The sequence below is a fragment of the Prosopis cineraria genome, unplaced genomic scaffold (genome assembly GCF_029017545.1).
Source record: "Prosopis cineraria cultivar Desert tree isolate PC_DT_omini unplaced genomic scaffold, ASM2901754v1 PC14, whole genome shotgun sequence".
In the NCBI taxonomy this organism is placed as follows: domain Eukaryota; kingdom Viridiplantae; phylum Streptophyta; class Magnoliopsida; order Fabales; family Fabaceae; genus Prosopis; species Prosopis cineraria.
Window position 1 is genome coordinate 29,920,942 of NW_026555345.1, and position 16,605 is coordinate 29,937,546.

General features: G+C 32.2%; 1 protein-coding gene across 1 annotated transcript; it reads right to left on the reverse strand.

Moving 5' to 3' along the window:
* Positions 1–9,842: 9,842 nt before the first annotated feature.
* On the reverse strand, positions 9,843–11,856 carry LOC129293458 (uncharacterized). Its single transcript, XM_054931445.1, has 2 exons — positions 11,683–11,856; positions 9,843–10,900 (listed from the first exon to the last, which is right to left on the reverse strand). The coding sequence occupies exon 2, from the start codon at positions 10,850–10,852 to the stop codon at positions 10,070–10,072; it is 783 nt and encodes a 260-aa protein (XP_054787420.1). The 5' UTR covers positions 10,853–10,900; positions 11,683–11,856; the 3' UTR covers positions 9,843–10,069.
* Between the last annotated feature and the right edge of the window lie 4,749 nt (positions 11,857–16,605).

Sequence of the window (16,605 nt, forward strand, 5' to 3'; positions counted from 1 at the left end):
ACCTCACTTCGTCAATTTATAATTCTAGCTGTACTTGGTAAAAATCTGCTTCACTAATATAATCTCAATTGGTATTGTCATATTCACTCGTGGATGTTTATATAAATTTCAATATAATCTCTTTCAAGAGTTGAATTATTATTATTTAAAAAAATATTTATATCAACTTTGTTAGACAAAAAAAATGAGAGCCCTTCTTCCAAAACATATATACTAAAATCATATATATGAATATCTTGCCTAAAACTTTATAGAGCAAATCTTAATTACAGCTAAATCATCAAGCAAATTTATCATAAATTCAGCTTTATAGCTTTACCTAAGCAGTTACTACAACTATCCAACAAGCACGGGAATTCAAATAATGCAGATGAAGGAAGTGGCAAGTTTCTAGTATCTGAAACACAAATAATTTAATAAGTGCGTGATAACCAGGTTCATTGAAAAACAATAAAAATATAAAGAATAAATAAATAAATAAATACTGAGTCCTGTTCATTTTTTTTCCAAGGTGACAGCCATACCCTGATAATTTAAAATCTTTAAAATACTTAAGGTATAGATAAATTGATGTTGAAATATGTTTGTCAATACAGAACACGCTTATTATCAAAGATAGGAATTAAAACAATATTGCAAAAATGATAATTTTAAATTAATGATAAGAGTTTAATAAAAGCATTTTCTTGAGAGAAAAAAAAAAGTTTTTTCAAAGGAGCCAACATAGCATGAAATATCTACCATAGGTACACACCCCTTGTGGGAAAAACGCCAATCAGGCACGACAAAGGCCACGGATGACAAGCACAACCTAAAGGCTATGAATATCAGGCCTAGCTCGGAGGTTATGAATATCAAGCGTAATACACAGTCTATAAAATAAATAACATATCCAGCATTACGAGAGACCATAAAAAGAAAAAACTAGCATAAACATAAATCTTATAAATAACATGCATGCTATGTTTGGCCCCTCCATGTGTGTTTACAATTATATATGAAATTTCATTCTTTCAATTTATAAAAATTTTCTCTTGTAAAACAAACAAGTAAATAAATAAATTTTATAGCTAATTTTGTCAAACTTCTTCAAATGCATCACATATATGTATCTATATATGCGTGCGTGCGTGCGTGATGAGAGATTATTAGAAGAAATCAAATTAAGATTTTAGGTGACATAATTGGTCATTGACCTCTATTGTAGTTCTTCACATCTTTCAAATACTCTATTCCACAAAATAAAAATGTATTTCAATCTTGTATTGATCTTAACATGGTACAAACAATTTATTCCCAATACTTGTAAAAATCATGATATGATAGTCATCATGCACTTAAGCTTGTCAAGAAGAATCAAGCTTTGAATAGCAAACTTTGATACAATATGTTCTCGAAGAAAGAGAGATATGAACACAGGACATGACACATACTTCAAAGAGCATCCACCATTAATTGCAAAGTATAAGAAGCTTACCAAATATGATAAAGATATTTCAAAGAAGAGTTGAGCCCATGTCTCACACATATTGAACACTCAGATTAGCGTCAACACAACTTTAAAACACAATCAAATACCTCATGTTAACATGCTTGTGTTAGTGTTGTGTGCCATGCCCATATCGATATGTATGTTTCCTAACTTTTATATTTGTCATAATAAGAATTTCATAAGCTAGTCATTTGATAGAAAAATTTAAGACATAAGAAACATTTCCAAACAAATTTACATTTTTTTATAAGACATGCATTTACATTTCATTAGCTCAAAAATTAGGAACACTAACAACTACTAATGTGCAGCATCTAAACAAGTTCTGCATGAAACTAATATTTTTGCCACATGTGTTTATCCTCTGTAATGAGCATTTTAATGAACATGTGATCTGCATTAACAAACACTATTGTATAGAATAGAGAAGAATGGGGAAGGTCAGAAGAGAGAAGAGAGGAATTGAGGGCAAGAAGAGAGTTTTCTGAATAATATTGAACACAAGAGAGTTAGGAACAAAGATGAGTTGATTGGCCCAAGAATTCAAGAGGTTGGACAAGGATGATTCTGTGCAAGTAATCATATTAATTAGCTCATGTCGACCGTTTTGTTAGGTGTGGACGTGATCACAATGAAAGATGTCTTCAAGGGTGACATTACAAGGTTCGCTGTGATGGTTGGATTCGAGATTGCACTGGCTTGTGACATTTTGATCGCTTTGGAAGGAGCCAAGCTCATAGATACCCATGTGAGGTTCCTTTGTAATTTATTTTTTTAATTGAGTAAATTAAAGATTGATTTCTAATATAGTGATTTGGATACATATGCGTTTGTGTTAATTTTAATTTAATTTATTGTGGAGTCTAGATAAAAATTATACACATACACACACACACTTCTAGCAAATGTCATGAATTTCACGATTTGCCATTGACTATTAACAAGAACATGGATTAGAAACAGATAGGGGTATTTACAGGACGAGATGGGATTAGGATACCCTTATCCTGTGTCTCGTCTTGAAAAAAAAGTGGGGCCAAATTTATTTTCCGTGTCTTGTTCTGTCTCGAAAGTTGTCCCCATCCCGTTAGGAAGCAGGATGGGATAGGGATGAGATTGGGATGTCCTACCGTGCTGGGAAAAAATCAACAATGTCCAAAGAAAAATCTAGATAATACACATTAAATTAAATTATATATAATTTATTAAATTTTATTAAATTTAAAATTAAAACAATACAAATACATAAATTACAATGATTTAAAGTCAATTATTAAATTACATTAATCACAACTACCATTATCATAGTAATTACAAGTGATTAAAAGGTTATAAGAGCAGTAATAATAGGCAAGTCAATCACAACATTAAATCATTATTCTTCTACTTTAGTTGGGATGTGTTAAGCTAATTACTCTTTTAAAAATAAAACAGAAATACGATATAAATAAAAATTATTAAATAGATAGATATAAATAAATTGTAGTAATAAAGAAATATAAAGAAAGATATCACCCTACTTATTCTATGTCATTAAAATTATTAAAATAAAAACTTTAGTTTTATATAAGAATTGCAAGTATTGAAATTATAATTGATATAATTAATATAAGTATAAAGATATATATTAATATAATTTATGTAAATTTTTAAAATAAAAAATAATATTATAATATTCATGACGGAATGTCCTGATAGTATCTCATGTCCCGTCCCGTCCCGTCCCAAAACCCCTTTCCTATCTCATCCCATCATGATTGTCTTTGGATCGAGATGAGACCCGTCTCGATATAATTAGGATGATATCAGACCAATTGAAATGGATACAAGCCAAACACTCCTAAAAATAGAGAGCTAGGGAAGAAGTAAGACAAGGTAGATGGTGTCAAAAATAAAAAGGCGGCCCCACTATGCTTAAAGTAAATTGATGTTAATTTTAAATTTAATTGTTGAGAACTCAAATTGTATAAAATATGAGTTCGGGGTTGAAATCGCCCTTGGCCTTATAGTTTAATCTAAATTGTTATTTAATCTTTTTATTAATGGATATTGGAACCAAATAAATGGTGGGGATGAGGATGCCCCAAGTTTGATTGTTTAGAATCTAAAATATAAGTATATGATTCTAATTGCCCTTAAACTTATAGTTTAAAACTCAAATTATATATTAACCCTTTATGATATTATAATTTATTTGTTTTTTTTTAGAAATCACAATAATTTTTTGTGATAAAAAGTGTTAATTTATAATTTATAAATACAACAATTAAAAATGAGGCATTTACAAATCGTGAGTTCTTCACATTGAAAACAAGAAAGATTCAAACTCACATTTTTGTGGGATATGAATAACATTCTTACTATTAATAATTATATTAAAATTTGCGTATCACTTATACATTTATCATCACTTTTCTTTTCTTCATGTTTATACAAAACTTTCAAAATAGGGTTAAATACCAAAAATACTTTAAAACTTTTTCTTCAGAAGCATCTGGCATCATAAACTTTGTTTGGACATTTTCACCCTAAAAGTTTCAAAAAGAGAGTATTTTTGTCCCACCATTAAATATTGAAAACATTGATCATTAAATTGAATTTTGATCACGGTTAAACACATAGTTTCTTGGACTTTTTCTCAAAGGGTACTAGGCATCCTGAACTTTTATTTGCAGCATTTTTGCCTTGAAAGTTGTAAAAAGAGAGCAATTTTTTTTTTGCTCAAGTCCTCACATCCATGTTTTTTTTGCCTTCATGCTTCCAAATCCAAGAGCTCAAGTCCTCACATCCAAGTTTTTTCTTTTGCCTCTTTCATTACCGTTTTATTTCGTCCCTGCGAAGTGTCAATTTCCCCTCTGAGAATTATTTGGAGAAAATGGAGCTCAGTTCAAAATCATCCGAATCGATATCTATATTCAGAAATAATCAACTATCCCCGAGTCAATCTATATGAATTCGGTCGTGTGAAAGCTCTATTCTTTTATATTTGACAATTTCCACTATCTCACTCAACTATGAGACTCCGCAGACTCTGACCTTATCCCGGATACTTCTAAAGGCTTTACAACATCAAAACTGATCATGGCGACAGTGGCTTGAATGTTATGATGGGAGCACGTAGCAAATTGGGGAAAGTTAAGTATGATGGATCTGTCTTTGATGGATAGAGGGGGCGATGTCGTGGACTTGAACGGCCATTTTTAGGGGGTGAGTAGGATCTTGCTAGTGGAAGAGGAGGAGGAGGAAGATGAGAAAGAAGAGGATAATGAAGAAGAAGATAGTGCAAAATTGCTCCATTTTAAAAGTTTTAAAAGCAAATAAGCTCCAAACAAAAGTTTTAGGATATTTAGTGCCTCTAGAAAAAAAATTTCAAGATAAATATACCATTTAACCTAGGGTCAAACTTTAATTTAACAATCAACGTTCTTTAATTTAATAGTAAGGCAATATCTATGAAACACAAATTTAATTTGAAATTCAATCAAATTGATGAAGGGCCCAAACCCCTAAATTTTTATTATGCATGGATCCTCCTATTGAAGATAATCATATTTGAAACATTGTCAATCACTAAATGTACTTACCTCCTCCCACGCGTAGTAGTATCTTCTTATTGGAGACAGCCAAGTTCAAGGCAAGGTTAAGTACTGGATATAGTCATTTCATTTAGTAGCATTCGAACATTAGTTCACTCATATTGTAAGAAACTAATCACTTCTATTAAATTCAACTTCATTAGTAAATGACAACATGTTGAATAAAGGGCTCAAATCCCTTTATATAAGGTGTACGAACATTAAATGGCTAAACTATCAATAATTTTTTAGCTGCCCCCAAATAATCAACTTTGCACTAAAAGTTGTATCCAAAAATTCATGAACTTCTTGGGGCCAAAAGTCAACTAATTGTGCACATTGCACCATGGGTTGAATAATGGAGACCAGTTAAAATTTATAACCGTTGCCAACTAAACATTTGTCTGTCATGCTTGAGTTATATTCTAATTTTGATATCTTCGGAGTCACACTCAAAGCCATGGTGGCTTATAAAGATGAGTCTGACTCGAATTTGTTGTCAAAAGCAAAACCTAAGTCTAACATTGAATCAGCCATGGATCCTGATTCGAGCTATTTGAATTTTGATTCAGATGAAAAAATAGAGGAGGATACTGTTAATGTGTTTTGGATGAACTAAAAATCAAGTTTGCAGAATCGGAAATGCTCCAAACGGTCCTTGAAAACATTGAGGTAACGAAGGCAAATTACATTACCACTTTACATTATTGAAGTTGTGAGAAGTTATGAGACTGATGGGCTATAGATGGTATCCATTACAAGTGTGCCTTTTTCCCTGTGAATTGAGCACCGGAAAAGCCATGTTTCATTTATTTTATAGAACTAATTATTATCCTTTACCGTTATAGTAGAGATATTGATTAGTCCTATAATCAAGTCTCTATCTTTTTCTGAATGTGAGAATCATAAACCCTAAAATAAATTGATTTTGGAATTTCATTTAGAAAGAAGGAAAATAGAGATTTGGTACAACTTGTTCACGCCATCATCTATTCCTTTTGCCTGAGTCAAATGAGTTCTGTCATTCACTTTTGCTCATGGAATTCATGGAGTTTGGTAAAAAGGTGACACTGAACTATTGATTTATGCTGGCAAGTCCTAAGTATCAGGAGAGAAGATTTTGGTACTCAAAGTACATTTAGCCTGTGTTTGGCACATGAAAAAGTGTTTTCTAAAGAGAAAATGAGAAATGTATCTAGAAAGAAAATAAGATAGGTGCATTTCTCATTTCATTTCTAAAAAGAAAATGATAAATGTATCTAGAAGGAAAATGGACAGGTACATTTCTCAATTCATGTCTAAAGTATTTTTCTACTCACTAAACACTACTTACGGGGCTGACAAGTTATGCGCATTCTTATCTGTCATTTGGTTTTCAGTATCTTCTTTTCTCATTTGGGAAGTGGAACCATACAACTACTGCAATGTGTCTAAGACTCCTATGTAAAGATATATGTATTTCTTTTTTTTTTTCGCGTGCACAAAAAAAAAAGGTCACTTGGAGTCATTCTTGTAAACCTTTAATTGATGCATGATTATACTATCAAACTTTCATATCGTATTCATTCTGGATGATCAAATTGGTTTTGCTTTGAAAAAGTCAGTTTTGTCATCAGTTTATATTGGTCTTATCCCATCCCATCCATTGCATGTACCCACAAGTTTTTTTAACTATGTCTGTCTGGGTTTCTACAAAGAAACTTCTGAGAAACATGTCCATGGTAACATATTTCATGGAGGAGGCAAGTTTCCTATTCCTCCCGCGGTATATGCTTTGTCTTCGAAGATGTTACTTTACATTTGTGTATTTTGAAAATTCTATACTTCCACTTTTGTCTAAATACTAAAGTTTGTTAGCAACTTTACACGTCACGAAGTTTTTAACTCTAAGCCGAAGATATCCTCATCAGTTGTTTCATCTATGGTTGGAGAGGTCTATGATCCTCTCTTCCATAATCATGGAGATTGGTGTTTCTAAGAACACACGATGTTTCGGTTGTTTCCTCTAAAAGCTATGCATGTTAGACAAGTACAGTATGCTGAAATGTCTGTAAGGTGGAAATCCCTAACACATTTTCACCTGAGACAAGATTCAAGACGCACGACTTATCATTTGTTTCAAGAAATATATATACTTATTGTAGATCAAGCAAACTAATTTGTGTCACGTTCAATGCAGGGATGCAATAGGCATATGGATGCTGAGAATAGGCAGATTAAGTTGCATACAGAGACCATCAACGGAGAGACAGAGCTTAGACAACGTATGCTTGAGTTCCAAGTTTTCATTTTAGCCATCGCTAGTCATTGTTGAATGAACAGAATGCAGTGAAAAAATTGATTTGCCTGCTATATCTTCAAAATAGGTTCACGTTGAGAAGAAAACACGACTTGTTTGATAATTTCTTGATTATTCTCTAGGTGTTCTTATGTTTAACTCGTGGACACTAACATAGACAGACTTATCGGTGCCTACAGAACTCAACGAAGCATTGAGGGTACAACTGAAGTACTTCAAGAAAAGTCATGCACGTATGACAGCTTATAAAAACAAGTCTTATAAAGAGCTTGCCTCCGAGTTTGCTTCTCAGTTGGCTTTACATCGTTTAGCTAATCGTCAATCCCAGCAGGCTCAACAGCAACCTCAGCTTCCCATGCTGCCATCAACTTCTGATCAACCATCCAAGGAGCAGCCGGGTCCCAAATTCACGGACTTGAGTCCTAAGAAGTAGCTGGTGACTAACATCAGCACTAGTAATATTGAATAAAGATAGCAAGTAACACCATGTACATCTATATGTAAAATTGGGGAGACTTGTAATCATTATCATTGGGATATTCAGTATCTTCTTGAGTTGTTATAATTTCTTTATATGTTCTAAAGGTTTAGGATAAATACATTCCAGTAATGTGTGTTTTCTGCAATTCTGGGGATGATGCAAGCGCTACTGAATGCTTAACATCGGATGAACTTTATTTATTGCATGATCAAACTTGGCTTGTTATATACTTGCTCATAACAAGTTTATCTTCCTTTGAAGGCATCTTCTGGTTTTATCACAAGTTTCAAAGACAGCTCATTGTCAAGTTTTAGGTGTTCATTATGATTCATAACCATTGGATTTTTCTAGGCATGTTATAGTTTTGTTTGATAACCCAATAGTAAATCTTTGGAATTTTAGTTAATTATTAATTAATCAGCAGTTGATATATATATATATATATATATATCAAAGTAGATAACAATTTATATTTTCACTTTTAACACACATGATAATACTTTCATTTTTATTTTTATTTTTTGGTTGAGTGACATTGTTCATGGGTAACACAATTTGAGAAAAAATAATAATAATTTTATATATTCTATCAATTAAACAACATTTTATATTAAACAAATGAAAAGAAAATATTTAAAAAATGTTGGTGATATTAAGTAATCAGTAGATAACAAAGCAAATGATAATAAATTTATTATTAAAGCAGTGTTTTGTTTGATAACTTAAATCTTGGGAGTTGTTAGTTAATTATATATATATATATATATATATATATGTATGTATGTATGTATGTATATTCAAAGCAGATAACAATTTATATTTTTCACTTTTAATATACATGATAATACTTATATATAATTTTTTTAGTCAAGCGACATTTTTATGGGAAAACGCAGTTTGAGAAAAAAAATATAACTTGATATATTCTATCAATTAAAATAATATTTTATATTAAACAAATGAAAAAATTTAAAAAAATGCTGTTATCATTTAATACAAGAAAATTATGACATTTTACAAGTTATTTTTAACAAAATCAATATAAAACACCAGGAGCAAAAAAAATATCTCGTTCTAAAACTGCTCACATTTCATCTGTAACATATAATAATATTTTTTTATTGTTTGAATAAGTATTGAAAAATTTATTTAAAAAAAAAATTACAAACAAATAAGAGTATGAAGACAATAAACAAAGCAGATAACAAAATTTATATGACTCTTATCAATGATAATTTTTAAATATTTTTCTTTTTATTTGTCTAATATAAAATGTTATTTTAATTGATAAAAAATAATAAAATTATAATTTTTCTCTAAAATTATATTACTTATGAACAATGAAAACAATGTAACTCAATTAAAAAAAAAATGAGAGTATCATCATGTATGTTAAAAAATGAAATTGCAATTTTATCCCTCTTTAATTGTGTTAAGAAATAATAAAAATATTTTTCCATGTTATCTGGCATGTATATTCCAATAATATGATATATTAATAACTATATTAATAAAATAACAATTAACTAATGATAAGAGGTTTTGAAAAACAATAAAAAGTTATGTGCGTTAATTTTAAACGTTAAAAAAATGAAAAAAGTCGTACGCAAATATCTCAAAACTTCAATTGCCCATCCTATAGAATATTAATATATAGACACACCCACATACACAATGATTAGGGAAAATAAAATATTCCAACTAAGAAGAAAGAACCCAAGTTTTGTAACTTTCAAATTGAAGAATCTCAAAAAATATAAAAAATAAAACATTGCAATTTTTCAGGATTAAAGTCCCGACGCGAAAGAAATATGATCCGTGCGGGAATTGATGACAAATGGAGATTCATGTATTATCTATCGGTTGTTACCTCTAAAAGCTACACTTGTTTGAACAAATATCAAGCATGAAGGTGTATCACATATGGTGGAAACCACTTCTTTAATTTCGCTCGACGAGATTCAAGACTCAAATGTTTTTATTCGTGCAGAGAAATAAATGAGAATATCAAATCTAGCTTCTGAACGTCTTCCAAGATCTCACATTTCACAAGAAGGAAGCAACCAAAAAATGAGAAAGATCAAATCTGACTCCTGAAAATCTTCAAGATAACATGATTTAATATACTAAACTAAAACATGTCAAAATAGAACAAAGCTTACGTCATTAACCGAAACCACAACAAGCACAAAGTTCTTTCATTTCATATCCCACCGTTTTATTTAGCGCCTTCGACTGTGCCTGCGCTTTCTCCTGCTCCTTCGATCATCAGAATCAGAGTCAGAGTCTGAAACTGAATCTGAAGATTCTGATGATGTGCTGTACCTTCTTCGCCTTCCCCTTTTCTGTACCTTCTTCTTCCTCCTTCGCCTCCTTTCTTCCTCTGAATCAGAGGACGAACTATAGCTTGAACTACTATCTGAAGTATAATAAGAACCTGTAACTGATGATGACTTGCTATCAGTCTCAAAAACTGAATCCTCACTACCACTATCAGAATCAGAATCAGACCGATGTTTCCTTTTGGTTTTCTTAGAACTAGAACTCTTTCCAACCTTTTCATCCTTAGAGACAGGATTATCATCCAAATCATAAGTCACAGAAACATTCACCCTCAATTTAGGATTCTTAAGTTGTTGCGTACGGGATGGTCGTGATATGTAGACCCGTTCGTTCTTGCATTCGTATGTCCAATGACCACTTTGGAAACACTTTTGGCACTGGGCCGAGCTGCCAACAGTTGACATGGTGGGCTTGAGGTCTTTTCTTTCTCCCAATTTAACAGCTTTCTCGGTACTCATCAAATACATTTGCCTCTTCGCTTCCCTTTTCTCCTGCCATCTGCTAGGCCCTTCTTCCTTTTGACCATATGCGTTCACATTTCTCGCTGCTGCAGCTGCTGCACGTTCAGCCTGGGCACGACTAAGGCCTTTAGCAGCACTCAAGGCTGCAGCCTTGATTCTTTCAGCCGCAGCCTGGGCTTTCTCTTCCTTCTTACTTGACATCTTCTATGTCCTCGTGTGAATCACAAACAACAATTGCATCAAAGTTCACTGCAAACAAGTTGAAATATATTAAAAGCCAGTCCTCTAAGTCTAACTAGTTATCTTATAAAAGTTTAACCATTCAACTGTATCAATTCTCAAATAGATGACATTACAAAGTAAACGAAATTCCAAAGATAACCCCCCCCCCAAAAAAAAAAATTGTAGTAGTTGAGCTGGTAGTACAGACAAGTTTCCAAAAATCAAATAGTTGATCTCATTAACGCCACAACAAAGGGTTGTCTTGGCAACATGTAAAGAACCAGCCAAAACCCCTTTCACAATACCCATCCACAAAGGCACAAGCCACAATATGAATTTAACAAGCTAAACATTAACTAAGGCAGAGACAGGAGTTCATAAAGTTAGTATACTCTCTTCTCCAAGCATTTGTTGGGGGATCATATTTGAGAAGGATTATATGATTTAGAAATAATTTTGTCAATCTTACCAAATCTTTGAAAACAATCAAATAATGAGATTATAACACTATTTTATATTATCATTATCAGAGTTCTTTCTTTTTCTCTTTAATCACCCACACTTCCTTTATTCCCACATTATACCCCTTATCTTAAATAATTGTAAACACGAAATTTCAGATTATTTCCAGAGATTAAACGGAAAACAAGCAGAACATCAGGAAACTAAACCAAGCGACCAAAGTTCGGAAACATCACCAATCCAACAGCACAAAACAAGCAGATACAAGCATGAAATTGACAGAGAATGGTCAGATCGGGATTTGATGATCAGGATTCCAAAACAAGGAAATATTCGCAAAGACTTACCGGCCTCAACATAACGATCCGAAGATGGAGAGATCCACAGAGCAAGATTCAATGGCAGGCAGGCACTTCAAGAAACCCTTGTCCTTGTGATTTTGAGATCGGCGGTGGCAAGAAAGCTCGGAAGAAAATCTTCACAGAGAAGCCTAAGGACACCAAGGCCGGGGTGCCGGATGGCTATGGGCCCATGGCACTATAAGGTTAAGAAATACAAAAAGGCCTATTTTGGGCTTCTGCCTCTTGCCCCTCTTTTACTCTGTTTGAATACTTTTTGTTTTCTCCGTTTATGTTCATCGGATGGGCCTAATGGACTAGTTGCATCCAATCCTTAATCAGTATTTAAAAGTGATGGACAATATTATCCATCATTTGTATCAAAAAAAAAAAAGGAAAGAAAATCATCCATCACTTTTTGCAGCTATTTGTATCATCCATCACTTTTTGCAGCTATTTGTATCATCCACGGATAACAAATAACACAGTTACTAATATGATGCTCTAGCAACCTGTCTGGAGAGCCTAGGAACAACAAAATAGGTTAGAGTGGAAACTTGAAAACACAAAAAATATGATTAACTAAAACCTTAATGTTATATTTATTTACATATGGATTTGTATTTAAGCCAATTCCAATGTCATCTAAGATACCTTTTAATTCAAATTTAAAATTTTATTTAAGATTTAAATAAAAAATTTTAATATTATAATTTAAAATTTTTTTATATCATTTAAATAAAAATTTTAAAATCTATGAATTTTAAATGTGAGATTTTAAATATAATATTTTAAATTTAAATTTTCAACCCAAATTATATCTCATCCGTCCAAACACAATCTAAAAAAACTTGTTTCTAGATCCTTAGTTAATAACAACCACAACAAAAATTGTTGAGACACTTATAACCTAGAAGTATTCTATTAAGAATAAAGAAGCCACAGGTACAAAAATTTCAAATAAGCTCAATAAGAAAAAAATAAATAAATGCAACTTGCCCCTTAAATTGAAAAAAATTCTGAACTCTAAACATAAAAAAAAAATCATTTTAAAATATTCTAAAGACAAGGAGGCATCTCATATAAACTAATTCAAAGATATAATTATATGTTTGAGATTATTATTTGACACCTCATATATCTAAAGTGATGTATCTAATAGACTTTACAAACTAATAAGACTTAAACTTAACAGATAAAATATTCCAAATCCAAAAAAAAATCTTATTTAAATAGATAATACACAAAAATGAATGAATAAAAATCTAATTAATCATGACACATAGTCCTTAAATTTGGACCTTTTGCTTGTCATGTACATGCCACTTAAGATTAGGATATTGACCTCCATGAGTTGCTCTTTAGTTTGATGTAATTTCCTTTTTGATTATGCACCTCTTTATTTTATCCCTTCAATATTTTTATATATTTCACTATAATTTTAAAAAATAAATAATCTTTCGTAAAAATTAGTGTTGTTATTTAATCCACCCATTGGCCATTCAGCCGAGTCCACCATTGATAGATCATGTTCAAATAAAAGCTCAATTATAGAATAGGGCTTTATCAAAAAATATGAGAAAATCGAGGCCTTTGTGTGCGATTTTCTCAAGTTCTCAATGTGATTTTCTCCCATCATTTTGAAGGACTTGGCTTCTCTCTATTTTTTTCCCTCTCCACTTCCCATCTCAACTGTTGGATTCATTTTTGAATGGTTGAGATTTGATATTTCATAAATTATTATTAAAATATAAAACTTTATAAAAAATGAATATAATAATAATTTTATGAAATATTAAATTTTAAATGTTCAAAAATGAATCCAATGGTTGAGATGAAAAGTGAAGAGGAAGTGGAGAGAGAAAAAAATAGAGAGAAGCTGGGTCCCATTTTGAATAAGGAAATGAATAATTATCTAATCTTATTTCACACATTGTCACTTTGTGCTTTATGAATGAAAGCTATATGAGGAACCAGCTTCTCATTTTTCATGCTTCATTCTTACATTCAAACTTCCTTCCTCTGCCCTATTCTCTATGAGTGTGTTATCATGAATGGGCCGATCGCAAGTGATGGATCAGATTTGGCCACTAGTGGTTCACGTGGAATGGTCTCAGGTTGACACACTGCTAGAAATGGGGAGGGAAATAGCTCCGTTCACATGGTTGGCAATAGACCCACTATTTTGAGAAAGAGTAACCGTTCCAAGCGTGTCACATGGAAGTTGAGAGACTAGCGAACTAGGGACGTTATGTAAGGGTGGGTTTGTGCCCAATAAGCGGTATGAGTTTGATATGATATGTCTCACTCCTCTTTGAACCTTCTTTCTGTTGTCCCTTTTCCCCTTTTCTAACTCTTCTTTCTTTAAGTTCTGTAGCTCCATTGTGACTGACTTAATATTATAATAAGCCTTGAGTTAGTTTGATTCCATATTTATGTGTTGCTTATTTTTAAGTACGTGACATGTGTGTGCGTTTGTTGTGTGAATTAAAACAAAGTTCGAGTCCATGACTCCATTCTTGTATATGTCCTAACATCCAGTGCAACTCATTCAAGTATGTTTCCTCCTCCACAACTCACATATCCACTTGATGTTCAGCAAAGTGTCTTCGCTCTTCACATAAAGCAAACTATATTCGTCTTATTTTTGTACCTTTGATAAATTGCTTACATGAATGTATGGAGGTGATGAATGATCAAAGAAACTCCTATGATTTTTTATTTTTTGGGTTAGCTTTTGATTGCATGATGTATATAAGTGATTATTAATATAACTTTACATTTTCATTTAACAAAAGTGTTCTGACCTTCAATTTGCTTTATGAATCCCATGCATTTTTATTGTGTGCATTCTCTAACTTTGATTTTTTTTTTTCAATGCACTGGTGTATATTAATGATAATTTTTTAAAACACAGATTTTATACAATCTCAAGGAAAATTTAAGAAAGATGTATGTTTTTTCAAAGGAAATTTATATAAAGTAAAAAATTGCATAATTATCCCGTCATGTTTTATGATTCAACTCAACGATATTCAAATAACCCATCCATGGTTTGTTGAAATGTAAGTTATAGATTTGGTGTTTTCAAGGTTAATTAAGTTCAATATGGTAGAATGTAATGTGAACCATTTGGTTAGCTACCACCTGATGAATGGTGCCCTTTGCAATATGGTGGGGGTACACAAGAAGAGAAAGCAACAAAACGTAGCTACTTTAATTAAGGCAATTAATGTTGAACGAGACATGTCTCAGACTGCCCTCAAACTAAGGCAACCTCTATTCATTAGTCATGTCTTAAACTTCAATCGTACTATAGTACTAGCTGTTGTCCACTGTATGCTAAGTCGTTCTGGTCGCTGACATTAGTCTATTACCATTCATAATACCTTTCTTGATAGTTGATCGTGGTGTCCCAAATAAATGATGTTGTGAACAAAAGGGCTAATTCTCTTATTTAAAAGAAACAATTGAATGAAAACTTGAAAGTTGAAAGTGGTTCAATTTTAGCAAGCGTGTATGAATGAGTGAGAAAGTTAGTGAGTGAGTGTCTGCTAGGGTTAGTGGTTGGACTAGCTCTACCATTCTAGGTGATGACAGTGATGGAGCTGTTCGTCATAAGAGGAGGCCGTCCAGCGAATCACCAATAAACTGGATGATGACGTAGTCATGAAGGGCAAATCAGAAGTAGTAGAACAAGATGTGGTTATGGCAAAAAGCATTGAAGGAAAGAACGAGAAGAAAGAGACAGAACCTGAACGTCCCAAGCAAATCTCATACAAAGCCAAACTATTGGGTAAAGAATTACTATAATAGAATGGAATTTTGATGATCAGTTCAAAGAATGGTTGCAAGAGGAAACTAGAAATGCACCAAAATGGATTGCAGAACAATAGAAGATTATTGATAGCCTCCTAACTCTTAAAGTGCCCAACAAGAGACTAAAAGAACTGTGCAAAGCTTGGAAGTATTCTCTTATCCTCACTCTCCTTGGAAAGCTAATGAGACTGCCTGAGTTGAAGGAAAAATTGGCTAGAATATGAGGCACCCATAATTTTGAGCTAATAGACTTTGAAAACAAAGACTTTATTTGACAAATAGCGAGGATCTTTGTCAAAAATTTGCCAACAAGGCCCTTGGTTAACATTGGGTCATTGTTTGGTGGTACAACATTGAAGCCCGAATTTCAACCCTTTTACTAAAGCTCATGTTTTAGAGGGTAATATCAGGCCATTGTTTTAAGAGGAAGGTTAATTGATTCTCATTAATAAATTTATTAATGATTTTTCAAACCATCCATCACATCTATATCTCATATCACTGAGATCAAGGGTTTGCCTTGTGGATGTGATTTTAGTATCTAGTTAACCTGGTCAACAAACTATCACAATTCACAGAGGTATAATCAAGGTATTAAATCAGTGTTTTTTTTTTAAGTGTTTTAGATATCAAAATCATAGTACTATATATAGGTGTAAATGCAATGACTTGAATAACAATGTGATCTGTGAAGAGTTATACTATATATTTTTAAGTTTAGAAAACACATTTAATAAAAAAAGAACAAGAAAAGAGATACTTCTTGATTATTCTTGGTCACAGTACATATATTGGAAAGATGCATGGGAGACCATGGCCTTTTTTTCCCCCTTCCACGCCTTTCCATCTGAAATGGCACTGTCTTCATGGACCAGTATGATCGATAAATGTCATCGACGTTGAACAAACATGTACCCAGGGACGGAGCCAGCAAGGATAACATTGTGGGGCCAAATTTTTATAAAGGCTATGTATAATTTTTTAATGTTAAACAAATATTATTTGAAAAATAATTCTATATCTGAAATGGATGAATAATTGGATAACACAGCATCTACCTTCTTCAGTCTTTGATATAAAAGGGGTAAGATAGAACCATAACACTAAAACCGT